This window comes from Myotis daubentonii, chromosome 6 (assembly GCF_963259705.1).
Source record: "Myotis daubentonii chromosome 6, mMyoDau2.1, whole genome shotgun sequence".
Taxonomy (NCBI): Eukaryota; Metazoa; Chordata; class Mammalia; order Chiroptera; family Vespertilionidae; genus Myotis; species Myotis daubentonii.
This window is the reverse complement of record NC_081845.1, coordinates 95,534,066-95,556,652: the sequence shown is the minus strand read 5'-3', so window position 1 is coordinate 95,556,652 and position 22,587 is coordinate 95,534,066. Positions and strand designations below refer to the sequence as shown.

Here is a 22,587-nt window from a genome sequence, read left to right as displayed (position 1 = left end):
CAGATTTGTGCAGCAATGTTCTGTACAAGAAAGGTGTTTCCTGAATATGTGATGAACGAATGAATAACTGAGTAATAATGGAGGCAAGAAAATACAGGCAGAAATTACATAAGCAGGCATTTAGTTCAAACATTAAGAAAACCTTCCCAATTACCATGGTTGACTGCCCTGGCCGATTTGCTAAGTGGTTAGAGCATCCACCAGTAGATCAAAGGGTCGCAGGTCCAGATTCCAGATCAGGTCGCATTCTTCAGGAGGCAACCAAGGTGTCTCTCTCACATCAATGTTTCTCTCTCTCTCTCCCCTTCCTCCCCCCTTCCACTCTTTCCCTAAGATCAATGGAAAAAAATACCCTTGGGTGAGGATTAAAAACAACAAACAGGAAACTACCATTTCATCAGAGATCTAGGGGCTCTTAACCTTTTACACGCTGGACCCCTTTGGCAGTCTGGTGAGACTCAGAATAAGTTTTCAACTGCATGAAGTAAAATACACAGGATTACAAAAGAAAACAATTATATTGAAGTGCAGTTATCCAAATAAAACACCAACGTGTGATGACGAGATCTAGTGGCGGTTCCAACCATAGCCATCACTACAAAGCAATGATGAGCACATATGGCCTCTTTTCTGCAAGTGACAGGTGACAAAGTCTGTGATTGCTATTGGCGAGTCACAGGTACTGCTAATACTACTGTGCTTTGTTGCCTGCGTGTATCACGGGAGGAAATGCTGAATTTCGGTTTGAGGTTAGTGAAAAGAAAATGTACCTCCCCACCCGCATGCCAGATCCTTTGGGCCCCGGGAGCCAGGTGAGAACGCTGCTCCTGCCCATGAGCCTCTGGCCCTTCGTCCCTGCCGTCTACATCTTGGAAGTGTCCTGGCTTCTGTCCTTTCCAAAGCTTGCTCGTCAGCTTCTCCTTCCGCCTGGAGTCCTTCAGGCGGGTGAGTGTGGCACAGAAGGTCCAGCCCCTGAGTGGCTGTGGGTGTAGGGCTCACTGCTCCCTAGGAAACGGAAGAACGGCCCTTACCCGGCAAGTGTGTGAATCCGCTCAGATGGAATACCTGCTCTGGAGGTCAGAGGCCACAGAACTCAGAGGAGGGGGTCAATAAATGTCTCGGTTTAATGAATACTGTGTCTGAGAACACTCTGTAACTTCTCAAATGCAACATGAATCCTGCATCCATCATTCCCAGATGAGAGCCGATCTCTTCTTCCCCTCCAAGTTTTGCCTTGGTCTTGCTTTCTCCTTCTTTCCTCCACTCTTTGCCCTAAACCTGTGTTGCAATCCAGCCAATTTGCTTGCTTCTCCTATTGCCTGCTTTCCTGGAATCAGAAAAGTCACCCTGTGAGTGGAGGGCGGGTGGGTCCCTGAGGACAGGCGGGGAGAAGGGTGTCCCTGGAGCGCACATCCACACTCAATAGCCACGGAATCCAGGCTGAGCCGGGCACCCTCCTATTGGGCAGAAACGGAGCTGTCGAACCCCAAGCAAGTGTTCCCCAGAAGCCCAGTTAAAATAACTCAGGGCGCAGTCTTGGTCAAAGGACCGAGATCCCTGACAGTGGGGTTGCTGTTACAACCCATCAGGACACCCCAAGTCCTTCCTCTAGGCCACTAGGCGGGAGCGGGGACCTTGCGGCAGACACCGCTCCGAGTTTAGCGCGGGAAGGAGGACCCTGACGCTGCCCTGTCCGAGGGAGAGTCCCGGGCGGTACTGGTCTGAGGCCAGTGCGTCTGAGCAACAGGAAAGGCCTGGGCGAGAAAGCGAGGGGCAGCCATGTTCGCCAGAAGTCACGAGCTTCAGCCTGGGGATGCCAGGGTCCCGTCTCCGCCCCGGACTGGGGTTTTCCGCTGCAGGAGGAGTCCCCGGTGCTGCGGGAAGAGTCCCCGGTGCTGCAGGGAGGGGCTCGGTGCTGCGGGGAGGGGGCTCGGTGCTGCGGGGAGGGGGCTCGGTGCTGCGGGGAGGGGCTCGGTGCTGCGGGAAGGGGTCTCGGGAGGAGCCTCGCAGCCTTGACGACAACGGCGAGCCGGGAGCGCCGCGCCCTGGTCGGTGCTGCCCCCTGGGCGTCGGCAGGTGTCGAGGCTCCCTTCACCAGAGGAAGTTTCCGGACCGGGTTCGCCCGGACCCCCGGGGACTGAGGTGTCCCCCAAACTCTGCAGCGTAACGTGAACGCCCCCTGGCTGCAGAGCCACAACCCCTCACTCTCCAGCTCTGCCCCTCGGGGAGCTACAGAACACCTGGCCTGTCAGTCAAGCCGGAGCATTTGGGTCCGGGGAAGGCGGGAACTGCGGAAGCCCAGGTGCCGCCCGCACCGGCCTGGCCTCCTCGTTGACTTCCGGCGAGGCCGCCGTCCCCCCGCAGGGCTCCGGTGGCCCTTCCGCTGGGACCCCGCTCCTGGCCAAAGCCCGACCCTGGGCCCTCTGTGCTCCTGGCGCTGGGACTGGAGTCAGGGCACATCTGAGGCCACCCGGACCCCCGAGGGGAAACCTCGAGGTGGGGGCGTGTTGGGGGGCGAGGAACGAGAAGGGGGAGGTGGGGGGACTGCGGGGCCGCCGGCGGCACGAGCCCAGCACACCCCGCCGAGCCGGGGGCGGGCCTGGGCGGAGCCGAGAGGGAAAGTGGGGTGGCGCCCGGAGGGGTCAGTTAAGGACGCTGCCCCGGTGCCGCCCCGAGGCCTCTCGGCCAACCCGGAGCCGCCCTGGGCCGACATCGCCCGCCCTCCCCGCCCTCAGCCCGGGCGCCGCCCAGACGCCGGGCCGACGCTCGGAGACCCGGTTTCCACGCGGACCGAGCGCGGCTCTCGGAGTGGGGCGGAGCCCAGAAACGGCGGGAGCGGAGGGCGGCTCTCCGCCACGCCCCTCCCCGCGGCAGCCAATCGGGAGAGCCGCCAGCCGCGGCAGCCAATCGGGAGCCCGCCAGCCGCGACCGCTCGAGCCCCGCCTCGGAACGCGCCAGGCTTCCCTCCGCTGCCCGCGCCGAACTCTCGCACCCGGCACTCTGACCGCGCGGCGTCCCGGACAACGGCCCCTCACACCCCCGCCCGCCTCTCCCGCCTCTCCCATTCCCCGCAAGCTGGGCCCGCAGCCCGGGGGCGTGAGCGGGGAGTAGAAGCCGCCACCCGCCGGGCCCTGGGAGGGAACGCCTGGGCCTTAGGGGCAGAGGAATGAAGGAAACATGGCCAAATCACCATTTCCCGGTGCCCGCACCTTCCCCCTAGGGCTTAAAGGCGCCTCCCGTCTCTCCAGTCCAGAGTCTAGGTTCAGATAAGGTGTCTAGGCGGAGGCAGCAGCAGACTCCAAGTCAAACACAGAAACGGCTGAGGACACCCTGCAAACCTGGCTTCCCCGTCCCCAGTGTGGGTGCTGCAGCCTCTGCAAGGGGCCGTGAGGCCGCAGCCAGCAGCTAGTGAGCTGACAGGGCTGGCAACCCCATGGCCGGCTCAAGGCGACCCCGGGTGGCCCTTGGGACGGTGCCTGCGGTGGCACAGCCAGGTGCCCAGCCCGTGCATCCGCCATTTTAACCAGGGGCCACCTTCCTCCACCAGGCAGGGTACTCATGACATAATCCCCTCACTAAAACCAATGCAGCTACTTTGGCCTAGAGGTTAAAGGTTACTGTGTGTCCCTACTTTCTCAACACCCACCAAAAGGGATGGAGGTAACCCTGGAGCACAGATGGGGCTACTGGAAGGCCCCAGGAGGAAGGAGAAAGGAAATGGGAGAAGGGCGTTATGTCATATTAAATATTTATTGTTCCCTGCAGACTGACCTTGAAGTACTTCTCAGGTCAGGAGGGGGACTGGTTAGTGTTCAAGTTGCTAGGATCTTAGGCCAAAAAGCTACAGAAGTCACTTTGCATGAAAAAAAAAACCCCACTGACTTGGAGGCAGTCTCCCCTTGCCATCAACTCCAAGAGGTGAGGTTTCACACCTCAGGACATGGTGACAGGAGCTGAATGAACCAGAAATGGAGGCAAGTGAAGGTTTTACTAGAGGAAGAGAAAAGAGCCTTGGGTTTCTGGTGTGTTTTTCAGGGGGAGAGGGGTTGTGACAACGTTGGGAGAATGATAACGGCTGTTTTGGAAGCCCAGGGAAAGGTGGTCCTGGGAAACCTAAAGACGCTGGGAGAGTCAGAAAGCCAAGGGAATGCAGCTTACCCTGATGAGGCAGGGCCCTGGGGATGAAGGCAGGGTGAGGCATGTCACAGACTGGGAGGCAAGGAGGAACTGGACAGGGCACGAGGTGAAGAGAGGTATGGGTGGGCTGTAGAGTCCGCGGAGAGGGCTGGTGAATCCCAGGATCCAGCACATCAGAAGTTGGGCTTGTGCTTCTTGAGCTCCACCATAAGGTGGTGAATGTTGATGAGCTCAGCCCGGGCAGGGAGAGCTCGGAGCTGGGGCTGGGACAACACCCGGTGGAAGCGATGATAGAGCTGGATTAGCTGGGTCAATGCTCCCTGGTCAGAGAAAGTCAAGGAGGGTAAGACTGTGAGATGATGATTCAGAACCAGGTTGGGGCTTATCCAGAACTCTGGGCACAGCTGGTAGTTGAAGATCAAGGGTCACTTGGATGATGCTGAGCCCAAGGAAAAGAGGGGGAAGAGGGGGAAATTAGTGATGGGACAGGGTGGGAGTGGGGGCTGGGAGTTGCAGATCACCTGGATGATACTAGTTCCATTTCTGAAGTTGGTGAAACTCCGCATTACATCCTGACTCAGAGACTCCACCGATGATTTCCAGGAACTACCAAAGCCACGGATCAGCTGAGTAACACGGGCTGATGGCAGGAGGAAAAAGAGGGTATCAGATAGAGACTAGGCTAAATGATCTTTGATCCCACCAAGTCCTCCCCAGGGCACAGCCATCCTCATCATCCAACCCCTCTCTTCTGGTGTTCTCCCAACCCATTCTTTCCTGATCCACCCACTCCCCATATAATCCACACCCTCTCATTTTTCATTTCTAGTCACCTTACCACTGACCCCTTTTCTATCACACCATCCTTATACCTTCTTCCCCTCGAAGTCGTTCAGCCTGTCCACGCTCAATCAGAGCCTCAGCCTCCTTCACAAATGCCACCAGACCCCCAAAAGGAGGAGAGAGCAACTCTTCAATGAATTCCTGGAGAAACACACACACATACATACATATACAACTGAGTGTCCTGGTGTCGGCAGATTTTTCCCAATTCTGGCATCATGACCGACTATCAGCAGTTCTCAACCTGTGGGTCGCGACCCCTTTGGAGGGTCGAACGACCCTTTCACAGGGATCGCCTAAAAGCATCCTGCATATCAGATATTTACATTATGATTCATAACAGTAGCAAAATTACAGTTATGAAGTAGAAACAAAGATAATTTTATGGTTGGGTCACAACATGAGGAACTGTATTTAAAGGGCCAGGAGGTTGAGAGCCACTGGACTAGATCCTTAGAACATTCCCATAGCAAAGGTCATACACTTTAAGAAATGCTGGTCTCACAAGAGGTAGGGAAAATCTTCAAGGCTCCCCCCTCCTGAAAACAAAACAAAACAAAACAAAACAACATAAAACACACCCAGAAACTAAACTTAAATGGGAGCAGAGCAACAAGAAATTGGGGTCAGGGTTGGAAACAACGGGCAAGGCTACCAGAAGGTAAATGCCCATGGCAACTCTGCTATTTGGAAACTGAGCCTGATGCCAGCCCTGTGTGGGAAAGTTACTCTCTCATGAGAACTATGAAGAGAGAATCATAAGCAGCAAGAGAAAAGCAGTTAGTTATCTACAAGGAAGCTCCCAAAGTCTGTCAGCTGATTTCTCAACAGAAACTTTGCAGGCCAAATGAAATTGGCATTGAATACAAAGTGATGAAAAGCAAGACCTACAACCAAGATTATGCTACCCAGCAAAGATTTAGAATAGAAAGTCAGATAAAGAGCTTCCCAGATAAGAAAAAGCTAAAGGAGTTCATCACCACCAAACCAGTATTACAAGAAGTGATAAAGAATCTTCTTTAAGAAGAAGATAAAAAAACAACTATATATATTAAAGGCTAAGTGTTGGTCCAACTGGTAGCTATGACATGCACTGACCACCAGGGGGCAGACGCTCAATGCAGGAGCGGCCATGACACGCACTATCCATTTAAAAATAAACGGACACAGACCCGGCACCACAAACCAACACTCAGCTTCCCCCAAGTGGGAGACAAGCCCCACGACCACCCCACAGTGACAAACTGTAGCCAATGCTGCCAAGACCCCATGGCGCAAAATGTGTCCCACAGCCCAGCCCAGCCCAGAAACAGTCGTTGTGGGCGCCGGGTAATGTCACATAGCAACGTCCGGCTTCCTCTCCCTAGCAACTAGCCTCCTTGGAGTTTCTTCAGCCCAGGAACACAACTTGTTTTATAGCCAGGTGCAAACATTTTACACTTTAACCAAATGTGAAGCATTTTCATGTGCCTTATCTCATTTGATCCTCACAGAAGTCCTGGAGTAGGTAGATAGGAGACTCAGTAGAATCATATTTTCTTTTCATTAGCAGGAAAACAGAGATTTAGAAAGTTTAGAAACTTGACCAGACTGAAAAGAAGAAATGGTGGACCTTGAAAATGACTTCAGGTTTTCTCACTGCACAGAATATAGTCAAACACTGTTGCGGTTAAATATTTTATTCTTTGTTCTCCCTGTGAGATCTACAATAATAATCTGCTTGGTGTTGATATTTACTGCTGTGTTGCTGACAATTACCTGAAAGAGAAGTTGAGGTGCTTCACTGGGCTGGAAAAAGTTTAGCTAAATCAGAAAGCAGGTCTAATTAAGCAAGTTTGTTCTATATCTATAAAAGGCTAAGTTAACTCACACATGTGCAATACATATAAATCTCTTGCTGGTGCCAATCACACGCGTGTGTTTCAATCTGAATTGTCGATTGTGAATTTGGTTGACACTTCTATTATAGAGAAAGGGCAAATAGCGATATTAAAATATTTCTTCTAATTAATTTCCTCTCGATGTGCACGAATTTGTGCACCAGGACACTAGTATGAATAATAAAATGGCAACAAATACACATCTATCAACAATTACTTTAAATTCAAATGGATTAAATGCTTCAATCAAAAGACATATGGAGGCCGAGTGAATAACAAAACAAGACTCTTACATATCAGATTGAGAGACACACACTGACTGAAAGTAAAGGGATGGAAAAAGGTATTTCATGAAAATGGAAACAAACAAACAAAAAGCTGGAGTAGCAATACTTATACCAGACCAAATAAGACTTTAAAACAAAGGCTATATAACAAGAGACAAAGAAGGGCCCAGTAATTACAGTTCTGGACATTTATCAAAAGAAACCCAAAACAATAATCCTAAAAACTATATGCATTCATGTGTTCACTGCAGCATTATTTACAATAACACAAGAGATGGCAGCAATCTATGTGTCTATCAATAGATAAATGGATAAAGATGTGGTGCATGTATATAATGGAATATGACTCAGCCATAAAAAAGTATGAAGTCTTGCCATCTGCAACACCATGGATGGACCTAAGGGGTATTGCGCTGAGTGAAATAAGTTAGAGAAAGATAAATGCCAAATGATTTCACTCATACGTGGAATTTAAAAAACAAAATAAGAGAAGAACCAAGATGGCAGCATAGGTAAACGCTGGTACTCACTGCCTCCCACAATCACATCAAAATTACAACTAAAATACAGAACAACCATCATTCAGAACCATCTGAAATCTGACTGAATGGAAGTCCTATAACTAGAGAAGTAAAGAAGAAAGAACATTGAAACTGGTAGGAGGGTGGAGGCACAGAACAGGCTGATCTGACACCCGTGTGTGGCATTTTGTTAATTGGGAGGGATATCTTGGCTCAGGAGGCCTCCCATGAGGTACAAGGGCTCCCAGTCCCACACCAGCCCCCCAGACCAGGTTGCAAAGCTGGAAAGAGATGTCTCTGTAACTTCAGGCTGTAAAAACCAGCGAGGATTGTAGCTGAAAGACATGGAGGCTGCTGGAGTCCCAGGCAATTCCTTTTAAAGGGCTGGTGCACAGATTTCCATGGATTTGCTCCCTCTGAGCTCCAGTACTGGGGAAGCAGCCTGGGGCCGGGGGGAGGGGGGGAGGCGGGTGGATCAAGGGACATATGCAGAGGAACTGGATTGCCTAACATGGGGCAAAAACTTGGGGGCAGCTTTCTCCCAGACAGGGGTACTCATGGGCTTCATTGTTCTTATGCTGGGACTTCCCCCATCGCAGAGCTGACTAGTAGCCATATCTGAGTCTCCATCAATCTGGCCCACACTATTTGCTCCTCCCTGGTGATTCCCTGAGAACCAGCCACATCCAAGCTGTTTACAGCAGCTTTTCCATATGAATGGCTTGTCCTGGCTCAGGCTTCAGACTTCCCTAAAATCTCTCAAACAAGTAGCAGGTGGCATCAGTGTGCCCCAAACTTATCAATAAGAGGCCCAAGACCTGGCACGAGCATCAGCCTGCCTTGCTTCATAGCTTGGCCTTGCCTGGCCTTCCAAGCCCAACACAAATAGCAGCCATCTGCAGATCACACTGTAGCTTCTGCCAGGTGGCCCCAGGCAGAGGCCCCAGAGCCAGTGCACCTGATGGACAACCTCAGACCACACCAGATCACAACTCTACACATTATAAGCAACACACTCAAGGAGCAGACTCATCGAGCACCAAAGCCCCACTGAAGCAAGTCCTGCTCCATAGGGGTGTCTCCTGCACAGCAAACTCTGCCACTGTAGTTACAACTAATCCTCACAGCCAGTCCTCACAGCCAGTCCTCACAGCCAGTTGGCCTGAAGGTTAATTCCTTCCAGTGACTCCAACAGCAATCAAGGCTCAACTACAAGACTGTGCATACAGCCCACACAGGGGCCCACGCAGAGTGCCCAGCTCAGGTGACTGGGGAGGCTGAGCCACTGAGCCCTACAGGACACCTACCACAAAAGGCCAATTTCAGGAGACTTAGCAGCTCTACCTAATATATAGAAACAAACAAAGGGAAGCAGCCAAAATGCAGAGACAAAGAAACATGTCATAAATGAAAGAACAGAAGAAATCTCCAGAAAAAGAACTAAATGAAATGGAAGCAAACAAACTACTAGATACAGAGTTCAAAACAATCCTCTCAAGGATTTTGAGAGCTTCAAGGGACTTAGTGAGAATTTCCAGGATCTTAGTGAGAATTTCAAAGACATGAAAAAGGACCATTCAGAAATTAAGCGTATACTAACTGAAATAAAGAATAATTTTCTGCCAAAACCGGTTTGGCTCAGTGGATAGAGCGTCGGCCTGCGGACTGAAAGGTCCCAGGTTCGATTCCGGTCAAGGGCATGTACCTGGGTTGCGGGCACATCCCCAGTGGGAGATGTGCAGGAGGCAGCTGATCGATGTTTCCCTCTCATCCATGTTTCTAACTCTTTATCTCTCTCCCTTCCTCTCTGTAAAAAATCAATAAAATATATTTAAAAAAAAAAAAGAATAATTTTTCTCTCTCATCATGGATGTTTCTCTCTCTCTCCTTCTCCCTTCCTCTCTGAAATCAATATATATTTTAAAAAAGAGAATAATTTACAAGGATTCAACAGTAGAGTACAGGATGCCGAGAATCAAATCAGTGATTTGGGATATGAGGAAGCAAAAAACATCCAATCAGAAGTGCAAAAAGAATCCAAAAATATGAAGACAGTGTAAGAAGTGTCTGGGACAACTTCAAATGTACCAACATTCACATTATGGGAATGCCAAAAGGAGATGACAAAGAGCAGGATATTGAAAACCTATTTGAAGAAATAATGACAAAAAACTTCCCCTACCGGGTGAAAAAAGTAGACTTACAAGTCCAGGAAGTGCAGAGTCCCAAACAAAAGGAACCCCCACACCAAGACACATCATAATTAAAATGTTAAAGGTTAAAGACAAAGAGAATCTTTTTTTAAATTTTAATATATTTTGTTGATTTTTTACAGAGAGGAAGGGAGAGGGATAGAGAGTTAGAAACATCGATGAGAAAGAAACATCGATCAGCTGCCTCTTGCACACCCCCTACATGCCCTTGACCAGAATCAAACCTGGGACCTTTCAGTCCACAGGCTGATGCTCTATCCACTGAGCCAAACCGGTTAGGGCCAAAGAGAATCTTAAAAGCAGCAAGAGAAAAGCAGTTAGTTAACTACAAGGGAGTATACACACAACTGTCAGCTGATTTTTCAACAGAAACATTACAGACCAGAAGGAGTGGCAAGAAATATTCAAAGTGATGAATAGCAAGGACCTAACCAAGATTAATCCACCCAGCAAAGCTATCATTTAGAATTGAAGGTCAAATAAAGAGCTTCAGAGACAAGAAAAAGCTAAAGGAGTTCATCACCACCAAACCAGTATTACATGAAACGTTGAAGGGTGTTCTTTATTAAGAGGAAGAGAGAAAGAGAGGAAGAAGGAGGAAAAGGAGAAGAAAGAGGAGGATAAAAAGATAAAAAATATGAACAATAAAATGGCAATAAATACATACCAACAATTTAATCTTAAAATAAACAAGAAATCTCAAGAACAAAATAAACTGATGAATTAAATAGAACCAGAGGCATGTAAACATAGAACAGACTGATGAATCTCAGAGGGAAGGGCGGAAGGTGGGATGAGGGTGGGGGTGGGAAGAGATTAACCAAACAATTTACTAGTATATGCATATATGCATTACCTATGGACACAGACAATAGGATAGTGAAGGCCTAGGGCCAGAGTGGGAACTGGGTGGAGGGGGAAATGGGGTGAAAAAGGAGAACATCTGTAATACTCTCAACAATAAAGATTTTTTTAAAAAAAAGAGGTAAAACACGGAAAATTTCTGCAATCTATATAATCAACAAAAGATCAGTATGTAAAATATATAAAGAATTGTTTTTTAAAAAAAGTTTTAATTGATTTTGAGATAAAATTTACCTACATAAAAAACTTATCTACATCTATGTGCACTAAAGACATAAGTGTTCAAAATAAACAAACAAAATTGAAACAGACTCATAGATGCAGAGAGCAAACTGGTGGCTGATAGAGGGAAGGGGGCTTGGGGCTGCGTGAAAAAGGCGAAGGGATTAATAAGTACAAACTGGTGGTTACAGAAGTCACAGGGATGTAAAGTACAGTATAGGGAATATACTCGTTAGTATTGTCAAAGGACTTATATGCATACTAGAGGCCTGGTGCACAAATTCATGTACTGGTGGGGTCCCTTGGCCAGGCTGGCGATTGGGATCGATCAGGGCAGTCTCGCCTAGTCCTGCTCAGGGCCATCAGGGCTGGCCAGCCGGGGAGGGACCCTGGGAGGTTGGCTGGCTGGGGAGGGACCACGGGAGGGCTCCAGGACATGTCTAGTCCCAATCAGCCAGACCCCAGGAGCAAGCTAACCTACTGGTTGGAGCATCTGCTCCCTGGTGGTCAGTGTGCATCAGTGTCCAATGGGTCGGATACTTAGCATATTACACTTTTATTATGCATAGCCCATAGACACAGACAACAGTGCAGTGAAGGCCCTGGGGGGGGGGTGGGCGCAAAGGAGGGAAATGGGGGACATCTATAATACTCTCAACAATAAAAGTAAATTAAAAATATAATAATAGTATTGTAATAACTATGCATGGTATCAATTCAGTACTGAAAATATTGGGGGTAATATTTTGTAAAATATCTGATTGTCTAACCACCATGCTGTTCACCTCAAACTAATACAGAATAATATTGAAAGTAAACTGTAATTGAAAAAGTAAAATGAAAAAAAACAGAAGACATAATTGTTCATAAACAATGTCCTCTGCTGAAACCGGTTTGGCTCAGTGGATAGAGCATCGGCCTGCGGACTGAAGGGTCCCGGGTTCGATTCCGGTCAAGGGCATGTGCCTGGGTTGCGGGTGCATCCCCAGTGGGAGATGTGCAGGAGGCAGCTGATGGATGTTTCTCTCTCATCGATGTTTCTAACTCTCTATCTCTCTCCCTTCCTCTCTGTAAATAATCAATAAAATATATTTAAAAAAAACCCAAAAAAACAAAAACAATGTCCTCTTACAGGAACACGTTATATTCACATAAGTAACATGATCTAACAGTGAAAAAGAATGATCTACAGCCATGTGTAATAATGTGTGATCATATTAGAAAAATTACGCTTGAAAAAATCCTGTGATTCTGTTTTTGTAACACTAAAAATATATCTATAATAATAAAAGCCTATGTGGTTGTGACGCCGTAGCGAGCGATCACCAGGAGGCTGCATGCGCAGTGGGCGCATGAGGGTGGGGGGGGCTGTGTGTGTGGCAAGGCACGCGCGGGTTGGTGGGGGCTTGATGCTGCGTGAGTGCAGCGGAGGCGGGTCCCGTGGCTCCGGCCTACCTCTTTGGGGCAATCGACCACGGGGCTCCCACACTGTGAGAGGGTACAAGCCAGGCTGGGGGACACCTCACCCCCCACCCCGCCCCAAGTGCACAAATTTTGTGCACGGGGCCTCTAGTATATAATTATTGTTTTGGCATAGCTATATTTTTAATTAAGTTTTAGAGAGAGGAAGAGGGAGAGAAACAGTGATCTATTGTTCCACTTATTTATATATTGGCTGATTCTTTTAAAATATATATATATATTTTATTGATTTCAGAGAGGAAGGGAGAGGGAGAGATAGAAACATCAATGATGAGAGAGAATCATTGATCGGCTGCCTCCTGCACACCTCACAATGGGGATCGAGCCTGCAACCTGGGGATGTGCTCTGACTAGAAATTTAACTGTGACCTCCTGGTTCATGGGTTGACACTCAACCACTGAGCCACACTGAACCGGCCATTGGTTAATCCTTATTTGTGCCCTGACCAGGCACCGAACCTATAACTTTGGCATATCGGGACAGTGTTCTAACCAACTGAGCTATCTAGCCACGGCTTAGCTCAGTGATGGCGAACCTTTTGGGCTCAGCGTGTCAGCATTTTGAAAAACCCTAACTTAACTCTGGTGCCGTGTCACATATAGAAATTTTTTGATATTTGCAACCATAGTAAAACAAAGACTTATATTTTTGATATTTTATATATTTAAATGCCATTTAACAAAGAAAAATCAACCAAAAAAATGAGTTCGCGTGTCACCTCTGACATGCGTGTCATAGGTTCGCCATCACTGGCTTAGCTATAACTAAATTTTTAAAAGCAAGAGTATGATAAACACAGCATGTAGGTCACCAGGTGCTTCTATGTGAAAGGCAGGGAGATGGGATGAAGAAGAATTCATACTCTGAGATTGGTTATTGCCAAGGTGTATTGTAGGCTCATGGGTGTTTATATCATTAAAAAAATACAAAATATCCGGGCCTGCGTGGCTCAGTGGTAGAGCCTCGACCTATGAACCAGGACGTCATGGTTTGATTCCCGGTCAGGGCACATGCCCAGGTTGTGGGCTCGGTCACCATTGTGGGGTGTGCAGGAGACAGCTGATCCAGTGATTCTCTCTCATCATTGATGTTTATCTCTCTCTTTCCCTCTCCCTTCCTCTCTGAAATCAATAAATGTATTTTTTTAAAAATAGACCAATAATGACATGTTGTGAACCAGGAGTTATTCCAATTGTGTGTAGATGGAGTCCAGTAACTGCCACTCCCTACACACACACACACACACACACACACACACGCACACACACACAGCTGTCCCTTTCCTCTTCTCCACATCCCTACCTGTGTCCGAGCATTGAGCAGCTGCTGGAAACCCTCGACCTCTTTGCTGTCATCCGCAGCCCGCTCCTAAGGGAAGACAAAGGGAAATACCAAGTTCAGGAGAGGCAGCCCTCACTGCAGGATATCCCCTTCCTTCCACATGTACTGCCCTGGCCAGACTCCAGAATGAACCAATGACCCAGCAAAAACAAGCCCTCAGAGCCAGCAGAACAATGGGGCGCCCGATTCCCTGGGTGGGGAAGCGGAAAGCAGGGCGCCTACTACCATCAGCACGCCCAGCATCATGTCGTAGTTGTTGATCAGAAAGACAAGCTGCTCCTTCCTTGAGGAGAACTCTGCTGCCACTCGGAGGACGAAATTCTCCACTTCTACCTGGAAAAGCCCAGAGGTGACAGGAGACGGTGAGGGCACAGGCCCCCCTCACACGCCCATGGCGTGGGCTGGAGCTGCCCCTCACCTGGAGCTGCCCCAGCAGCTGCATCGTCCGCTCGTTGGGGAATGTCTGGTTGATGCTGACAAGAGCAGAGGAGAACTCTGCATATCGCCGTGTGATCTGGAGAAAGGAGGTGGGAAGAAAAATCACCTCAACTTCCTGGCCCAGCCCAACCTCCCAGCTCCCCTGAGCTGGCCAACCAACCTGTGTGTGACTCCCACCCCCAACCCTACAGCCAGCGCCCAGCCGCCCTGAATGCAACACTCCTGGATTGCCCCCCACGCACCTTTAGCTAAACAACCCGCCGGGCACAAAAGAAATGCGTAGACAACGCCCCCACCCCACCCCAACTGCAGTTTAGAGCCCTGCCTTTCAGGAACCTCTGCTACCCTTGCCCTCCCTCACATAGTGGGGCCGAGTATCCAGTCCCCCAAGGCGCTGAGGGTCAGTGCTTCGGACACTCTGGACATTCATCTCCAGTATCAGCTCAAACCGTGGCCACAGCAAGGCAAGCACCTGTTCCCAGTACCTGTGGGCGTAACCAGAATCAGCGATCAGCGGGCCAGGAATGTCAGGGTCGGGTGGGGGTGGGCGAGTGGTGGGGAGGAGTGGGGTTTGTGTTAGGGTGTGTGAGGAAAACCCGCCCCATTCTGGGGCATCTTGCAGGTTAACAGCTGGTGGTTGGTGCTGGTAGGACTGGGTATGAAAGGTGAGTCAGACCAGTAGGGCTGCCTCCTGGCAGGTGAATGGGATTAGGGTCACTGCTATCAAGTCAGTAGGAGCCTAAGGGCAGGGTTCTTTAAGACCAAGAACTCAAGGCCAGCAGGGCTTCAAGGACCAGAACTCAGTGACCTGTCCAGGGCGGGAACATCCCTCTTCGTGGCGATGTTGCGGAATCGGAGGACGATGTGGATACAGAGAAAAACAGCAATGGCATCGTAGCAGTCAGCGAGATAGGACTCCAGGTGCTTCTGTGATTTAACAACAGGCAGAGGACTGAAAGAACACGTTACTTTGTCCTTCCCAGTGGCCAGAGACAGATGCGTGTGCTCCTATGGGATGCAGCCCTGGGAGGGAGGGAGGGAGGGAGGGAGGGAGGGAGGGAGGGAGGGAGGGAGGGAGGGAGGGAAATAGAAAAGGGCAATGCCCCTCGCCCGGCTCTGTCGCTGCCTTGCTCACAGGGTCTATGATCACGAGCCTAGTACAGAATTCAGGGCTGAGTACTGAGGTTTACGGGTTCCTCAGCTACTGCCTGGGTGTGGATCAGCAGTAGGGGGTAGCCTTGGGGACCCCAAGCTTTAAGGGTTTTGTAGGGAGTCATGCTGTGAGTACAAGGCTTAGATGTTTCATTTTCATTTACTTTTGTTTTGTGGTGTGTTTTTTTAAATATGGAACGCTTCACGAATTTGCATGTCATCCTTGCGCAGGGACCATGCTAATCTTCTCTGTATCATTCCAGTTTTAGTATATGTGCTACTGAAGGGAGCACTATTTCTATTTTTTTAAATTTCTTTCTTTTTTTTTTTTTTTAAATATATTTTATTGGTTTTTTTACAGAGAGGAAGGGAGAGAGATAGAGAGTTAGAAACATCGATGGGAGAGAAACATCGATCAGCCGCCTCCTGCACATCTCCCACTGGGGATGTGCCCGCAACCCAGGTACATGCCCTTGACCGGAATCGAACCTGGGACCCCTCAGTCTGCAGGCCAACGCTCTATCCACTGAGCCAAACCGGTTTTGGCTAAATTTCTTTATTGATTAAGTTATTACATATGTCCTTATCCCTACATTACCCCCCTATTTCTATTTTTTAAAATATATTTTTATTGGTTTTAGAGAGGGAGAGAGAGATAGAAACATCAATGAGAGAGAATAATTGCCCGGCTGCCTCCTGCACGCTCCCTATTGAGGATTGAGCCTGCAATCCGGACATATGCCCTGACTGGGGATCGAACCATGACCTCCTGGTTCAGAGGTCAATGCTCAATTACTGAGCCACACCGGCAGGCAAGGCTTAGATGCGTTAGTATGAGGGGTCCTGGTTTCATTACCACCAGAGCCATGACCCTCCCATAGTTCGGATAAGGACTGAGGACACGAGTCTGAGAGCACAGGAGCGAGGGTAGGGGTCTTACCAGGGTCATGCTGAGCGTGCGGCCCATGACAGCATGGAAGAGGTCGTGTGCAGCCGTGCCAGACACAACAAAGAATTCACAGATGAAAAGATATTCCCGGCAGGAATTGTCTAGGAGGGCGTAGTGCTGGCTGCGAAAGAGGGCCTCAAATGGATACTAGGATGGGAGGGTAGAGAGAGACAGAGATGAGCCCCAACACTGGCTCCCTGTAGAGGTGGCCGGGAAATCAGTAAACCTGGGTACTGAGAGCTCAGGAGACCTTCCCATCTCACCTGAATAGGTAGGTACTGAAGGGGGAAGGGGTACGAGAGAACAGCCCACCCCTCACTGCTGTGGCTACTCCTGCATATACCCCCACAGCTGCCTCAGGACAGGTCTCCCCCCATGTGCCCTAGGTCATGGTCCCAGCCCTCTCCGAATCACAGTACACTAGGGAGCCTGGGAAAGGCCACTCCTAGGTCCCAGGGGTCGACAGCTCTGACCTTCCCACCCAGCCCCAGCCAGCCTCTCAGCACCCCCTCACGACTGCAGCTTGCTCTTCCTCCTACCCTCTGTTCTCCCCGCTGGGCGGTGTGGGGCACCAGGATGGGGGCCTCCAGCTCAGTCGGGGAGATGACAGAGCCACGGGTCCCCAGGGTGAAGATGGTGTTTCTGCTTCGCAGGGATGGCTTTGAAAAGAATCGTGAAGGGTCAGAGTCAGGGAAAACAAGATCACAGCTGTGATAGAAAATCAGACTCAGGACCTCCGGGGCCTACAGCGGCCGACAATCTAGAGGCCCCTCTCCCAGAACCAGTGCCCCACTCCACCTGACACTGTGAGTGCGCTTCAGGAGACCTCTACACCCCGACATCATATGCAAAACTAAGTATCACAACAACTTTTTTTCTGGGAAGGATGGCCGCAGCCTCCAGCACATTCTCAAAGGTTTAGGTCCCACAGAAAAGGTGAGCAGCAGTGCCTCGGGGGCTGGAGTCAGAAGCCCCCGGCTCTCCAGGCCGAGCCCAGGTCAGCTCTAGGATATCTTTCTTTGCTGTATCTTCCACGCCCATGAGGTCATCCTTCTCAGCGACTTCCTCGTACTGGAGAAACAAGGAACAGAACTGGTAACCACTTCTGCCCACAGAACCGTAACACGTTAGTTTCCCATCGTCCCCCCTTGCCCAGGTGGCCCTTCTTCCCAGCCCAGGCGCCGGGGCCTCACCTGCACCTTCATGAGCCGCCCCAGGTAGGAGCGGTAGTACGACAGGTAGATCTTGCTCAGCGTCTCCACATATTCGTCCCGGATCTCCTTGGCTGTCGCCCTCTCATTGCCCAGCAGGAACTGATAGAAGAACCTGGAGGGGCCAGGACCGTCAGTGCCCCGCCTGCCCGAGGACACACCCGCGGCTGCCCAAGGCCCCGAGGCCGTCCTCCCATGGTGACCTGTACTTCAGCAGGGCCGTCTGGGGGATCTGATAGTTGGTCATGGGTTTTCTGAAGGAATAAATCTTCTGAAGGATGAACTCTCGGATCTTCGTCACTGCCTAGATATGGGGGACCGAACAGGGCATGAAGCTGCAGCCTCCTTTCTGTTGGGAGCACTGAGGGAAGTGACAGATGTTAAGCAGAGGAGGAGCACGGGTGGAGAACAGCCCTGTTTTTTAAGATCCCCAGGGGAACCCAGGGATGTGAGCATGAGCTCTGGCAGGGAAGGCGGGGGAAGGCACAGGGAGCCGGTTCTAGTCTCTGGGCTATCCCCCCAGCCCTCACCTTGACCCGGAGCCGGTCGAGCACACCCCTGACGTCAGCACAGGCCGCTGTGCCTCTAGCCTCCTGCTCTCGGACGGCAGCTGCCTTGGCATCCAGTTCCTGCAGCTGTTCCAGGAATCTGGGTTCTGTCACCGGCGCCTCCAGAATCGCCCTAGGTAGCAGGAAGGGGTGGGATGGGTTGGGAGGGAGACCCAGACATCCCTAGACTCCGAATCATATCCTGGACATCCAATCTCTCTCCTTTCCCTCTTACTGTATCATAGTCAGGGTTTACGTACAGTTTTCTGTTCTTGGGCCCTCACTACACCCCTGACCCTGGGTGACTCCTAGTCTTTGATGCTAAAGCATCCATCAAGGTTAGAAGGGCTGTCGACCCAACCACCAACTTCTGGAAGGCACTTGGTGACCTGAAGCCAAGAATCCCATGTGGTAAGTAGGTTAGGTCAGCCCAGCCCACCTGCCTGCTATAAACACCCTTCAAACTAGTAACTCACGTGACCAGAGCAGTGGGCACTACCAGACCATCGACAAGCTCCCCAAGTTTCCCTCGAACTGCCTGGCGGTTTCGAAGCCGAATGTTCATGGCTCCTGACTGTTCCTGCAGTGTCCGGATCTCCGAGCTGATGGAGCTGAGGTCACTCTGAAAAGCTCCCAACATCTGCTCCATGCGCTGGGAAAAAGGCAGAAGACGCTGCTGGGGCGCCACAGGCTGGCAGGGGACCAGTGGGCCACCTAAGTGCATTGGTGACTCTCCGGTATCAATCAGCCCATGAGGGTGGCAGGTGATGCGGGAAGAGGTACCCCTAAGGTCACTGGCAAATAACATCAGTTATGGCAATAACAACAAAAAAGGCTGCTGAGGTCATATTGCAAGTGGCTTTGTCCCCACCTGAGGTCGACGACCTAAAGAATGGCACCCCCTGGCCGGTTTGGCTCAGTGGATAGAGCGTCGGCCTGTGGACTGAAGGGTCCTGGTTCAATTCCAGTCAAGGGCACATACCTTGGTGGCAGGTTCCCCAGCCCTGGTCGGGATGCGTGCAGGAGGCAACCAATCGAAGTGTCTCTCTCACACTGATGTTTCTCTCTGTCTCTCCCTCTCCCTTCCACTCTCTCTAAAAACCAATGGAAAAATATCCTTGGGAGAGGATTAATAATAATAAGAGTAAGAATGGCACCAAAGACCACGATGTGGTTCAAGGTTATTTCAGGGGTTACAGGTCACGGTTACGAACCTCGAGGACCGCATCGCAGGCTGTGATCTGGTTGTGCAGTGACGCTATGTTCTCACTCTCCTGGATATCTGACCCACAGGAAGTCAAGGGGCCTCTCTGTGAGGATGGAGATCTGCAGACCTGCAGGGCCTCTCCAGTTCCTCCCCGAGGTGACCGAACCCTGAGAGAGAAGAGGTCACCCCCAGCCACGCTCCACAAACCCCCGTTTTAATAACACCCCCCTTTCCTCTGCTGGAGGATACAATCCCGGATGGACTTCTGCTCAATCTGCTGTAGCTCCAGCTCAACCTGCTTTGAATAGTGACGGATATCCACACCCTGGGAGAGCACAGACATTACAGTTCAAAAGGAAGTCACAGCGAGGGGACACTGAACAGAATCAACAGAGGATTAGAGGGTAAGACACCAGGACATTAAGCACAAAAGACTGTTTCCTTCAAGGGGAGGGTAGGTGTGGGGGAGGGCAGGTTAGTATAGCAGAAAGCCTCACCGTTTTAAGAGCTTCCTTTACTAACTCATCCTCCAGATTTGCCTGAATGTGAACTGGAAATAAAAGTTTATTATAAAGGTTCAGTTCACAGCTCCCTCTCCCCACAGGGAACATCTGCACACCAATCCCTGCCTTGTTACTTCCAGCCCCCATGCCTCTCAGATTACAGGCACTCTGCATCCACCCTGGGCCATCACTCACCATCCACTTCATCCAGGATAAATTCATCGGAGGTGATGTCCAACACTCCAAGCTGCAACGGCTCCTGCAGATCAGGACCGCCCCCCTGGAGAGGGATGTTAATGAGAAAGGATACAGGGGGAAAAGGGAAGAACAAAATATAATGGAGTCATAGCCGGTTTTGCTCAGTGGATAGAGTGCTGGCCCAAGGACTGAAGAGTCCTGGATTCAATTCCAGTCAAGAGCACATACCTCGCTGGTGTGGCTCAGTGTTGAGCACTGATCTATGAACCAGGAGGTCATGATTTGATTCCCAGTCCAGGATGCAGGCTAGATACCCAGCAATGGGTGTGCAGGAGGCAGGGGATCAATGATTCTCTCTCATCATGCATGTTTTTATTTCTCTCTCCCTCTCCCTTCCTCTCTCTGAAATATATAAAAACATTAAAAAAAAAAAAAAAAAAGCACATACCTCAATTACAGGCTCGATCCCCAGCCCCACTTGGGGCACATGTGGAAGGCAACCAATCAATGTGTCTCTCTCATATCAATGTTTTCTTTTTTAAATATATTTTTATTGATTTCAGAGAGGAGTGGAGAGGGAGAGATAGAAACATCAATGATGAGAGAGAACCATTGATTGGCTCCTCCTGCACGCCCCCTCCTGGGGATCAAGCCTGCAACCCGGGCATGTGCCCTTGACCAGAATCAAACCTGGGACCCTTCAGTCCACAGGCCAATGCTCTATCCTCTGAGTCAAACAGGCTAGGGCTCATATCGATGTTTTCTGTCTCTCTCTTTCCCTTACACTCTCTTTAAGAATCAATGGAAAAATATCCTCAGGTGAGGATTAACAAAACACAAACCAAATATATATATATATATATTGGAATAATCCCTTTATATATATAATTACATATAATTATATGTACATAATGGAATAATCCCTAATCCTTCAAGGGGGAGGGAGGAACTGTAACTGGGCAGCCATAGGTACTGAGTGAAAAATTCCAAGAGTCTCACATTGTACCCAATGTATGAATTGGGGCTGATGGGCAGGGAATACAACTAGGAGCCAGGCAATCCACAGAGAATGGATGAGGACAATTAGGAGTTGCAGAGGGCAGAGCAGAACTTGCAGTTGAATTTAGGAGCCCAGACTTCTGCTATCTTAGGTGTTCTATCACAATCCCTCCGGGGAGCTCCAGTTTTTCTAGAAATGTCAGCTAACAGTGTTCACCTGCATGCCAGGTGCCATCTTAAATATACTCACTGATCTAACCAACAACCTGTATTGTAGTGTTATAGGCCCCTCGCACCGACTCGAGAGGGGTTACCAGACAGGAGAGGCCCCTGAAGTAGTGGGAGAGGACTGTCCCCAACCTTGATCCTTGTCTTCTCATATAAATGAATCTATACGAAGACCTTGGCTGTGCTGTGAACAGCCAATTTATTAAAGCATTTACAGCATGCACCTTTATTGAGAAAGCAAAGCAAGCAAATCCATCTCATCCGGCTGGGAGCACAGATGGGCTTTCCCGGATAACGCGGAAAAGCGAGTGTCTGGAGCAAGTTGGAGGAGTAATATGCCCTCCTCCTGTCTGTAGGTTTCAAAAGGTTCTTTTGCTGAGTATCTTGGCTCAGGTTAAGCCTCAAGGTTTTCTTGTTGTGGGCTTCCCAGAATCCTGGCAACTTTATCTTGCCGAGCCCTGGGACTGCTGGCTTCTCTGCTTAGGGCGTCAAAGTGCCCTTTTTTCCTTTCTGCTTTCCGCCTCGCTTTCTGCATCCATTATGAGAGTCCGTGGCTGGGAAGACAGTGGCCAGTTGCAAATTACTCACACTGTTTGGCCTTGTCCTAACGCTTCTGCCTCAGTTTCCCCTGGAATCTCGCCTGTAACAGCATGTCCTATCATTTCCTTCACCTTACAGGTATAGAAAGTGAGGGCAGAGGTAGCTAACTTGCCCAAGGACACGCAGCGTGAGCAGCAGAGCTGGGACTAAAACACAGGCAATCTGCCCCGAGGCCACGCTCTTAGCTTTCGGACAGCACTGCCTCTCCATCCTGCCCCCAAATCTGGAGGTTCATTGGAACTGTGCCCCGGGAATTGGAGCCGACCACTCTGGTCCCTGCTCAGGCTCGGGCCCGACTCCGGGGAGGGCTGCGGAGCGCCCCTCTGGCCGCCGCCGAGCTCCCACCCGAACCGAAACCCAGCCCGGGCCTTTTGGACGCGAGCACGACCGAACGCGACTCCGGAGGAGAAAAAGCCCTGCGTTCTCACCAGCGGGCCCTCCTCCTCCTCCATGTCTGAGGCCCCGGCCCGCAACACCAGCTCCCGGGCAGCGGCCGCCATGGTGGCAGCGGCGGCCATTCGCGCAGCCTCACTTCCGGCAGCTGTCAGTCGCGCGAGCCGGTCCTCCCGAGTGGAACTACACGTCCCGAGCGCGTGGCACAGCGCGAAACCGTCCCCAGGTACCAGCGCTCAGTGTGCCGGTCCAGCCTCCCTGGGAGCGCCAACCACTCCACCGGGGACGGGTGGGAAGCGCACGTCTCGGCACAACCTCACCCGGAACCTTCGCGGCTCTCACCCCCCAGAACGCTACGAGCTGTGAAGAG

The 22,587-nt window shown here is 50.5% G+C and overlaps 1 protein-coding gene and 1 non-coding gene across 2 annotated transcripts; both read right to left on the bottom strand.

The window, feature by feature from the left end:
- Window positions 1–3,731: 3,731 nt before the first annotated feature.
- On the bottom strand, window positions 3,732–22,546 carry VPS52 (VPS52 subunit of GARP complex). Its single transcript, XM_059701999.1, has 20 exons — window positions 22,253–22,546; window positions 19,995–20,079; window positions 19,794–19,846; window positions 19,546–19,621; window positions 19,304–19,371; window positions 18,566–18,741; window positions 18,072–18,222; window positions 17,745–17,845; window positions 17,524–17,656; window positions 17,344–17,401; window positions 16,870–17,003; window positions 16,322–16,477; window positions 15,038–15,156; window positions 14,591–14,714; window positions 14,210–14,305; window positions 14,017–14,124; window positions 13,753–13,818; window positions 5,010–5,121; window positions 4,659–4,777; window positions 3,732–4,457 (listed from the first exon to the last, which is right to left on the bottom strand). The coding sequence occupies exons 1-20, from the start codon at window positions 22,340–22,342 to the stop codon at window positions 4,311–4,313; spliced, it is 2,172 nt and encodes a 723-aa protein (XP_059557982.1). The 5' UTR covers window positions 22,343–22,546; the 3' UTR covers window positions 3,732–4,310.
- On the bottom strand, window positions 15,568–15,674 carry LOC132237734 (U6 spliceosomal RNA). Its single transcript, XR_009453578.1, has one exon. It is a non-coding gene; the product is annotated as a U6 spliceosomal RNA (small nuclear RNA).
- Window positions 22,547–22,587: the final 41 nt, after the last annotated feature.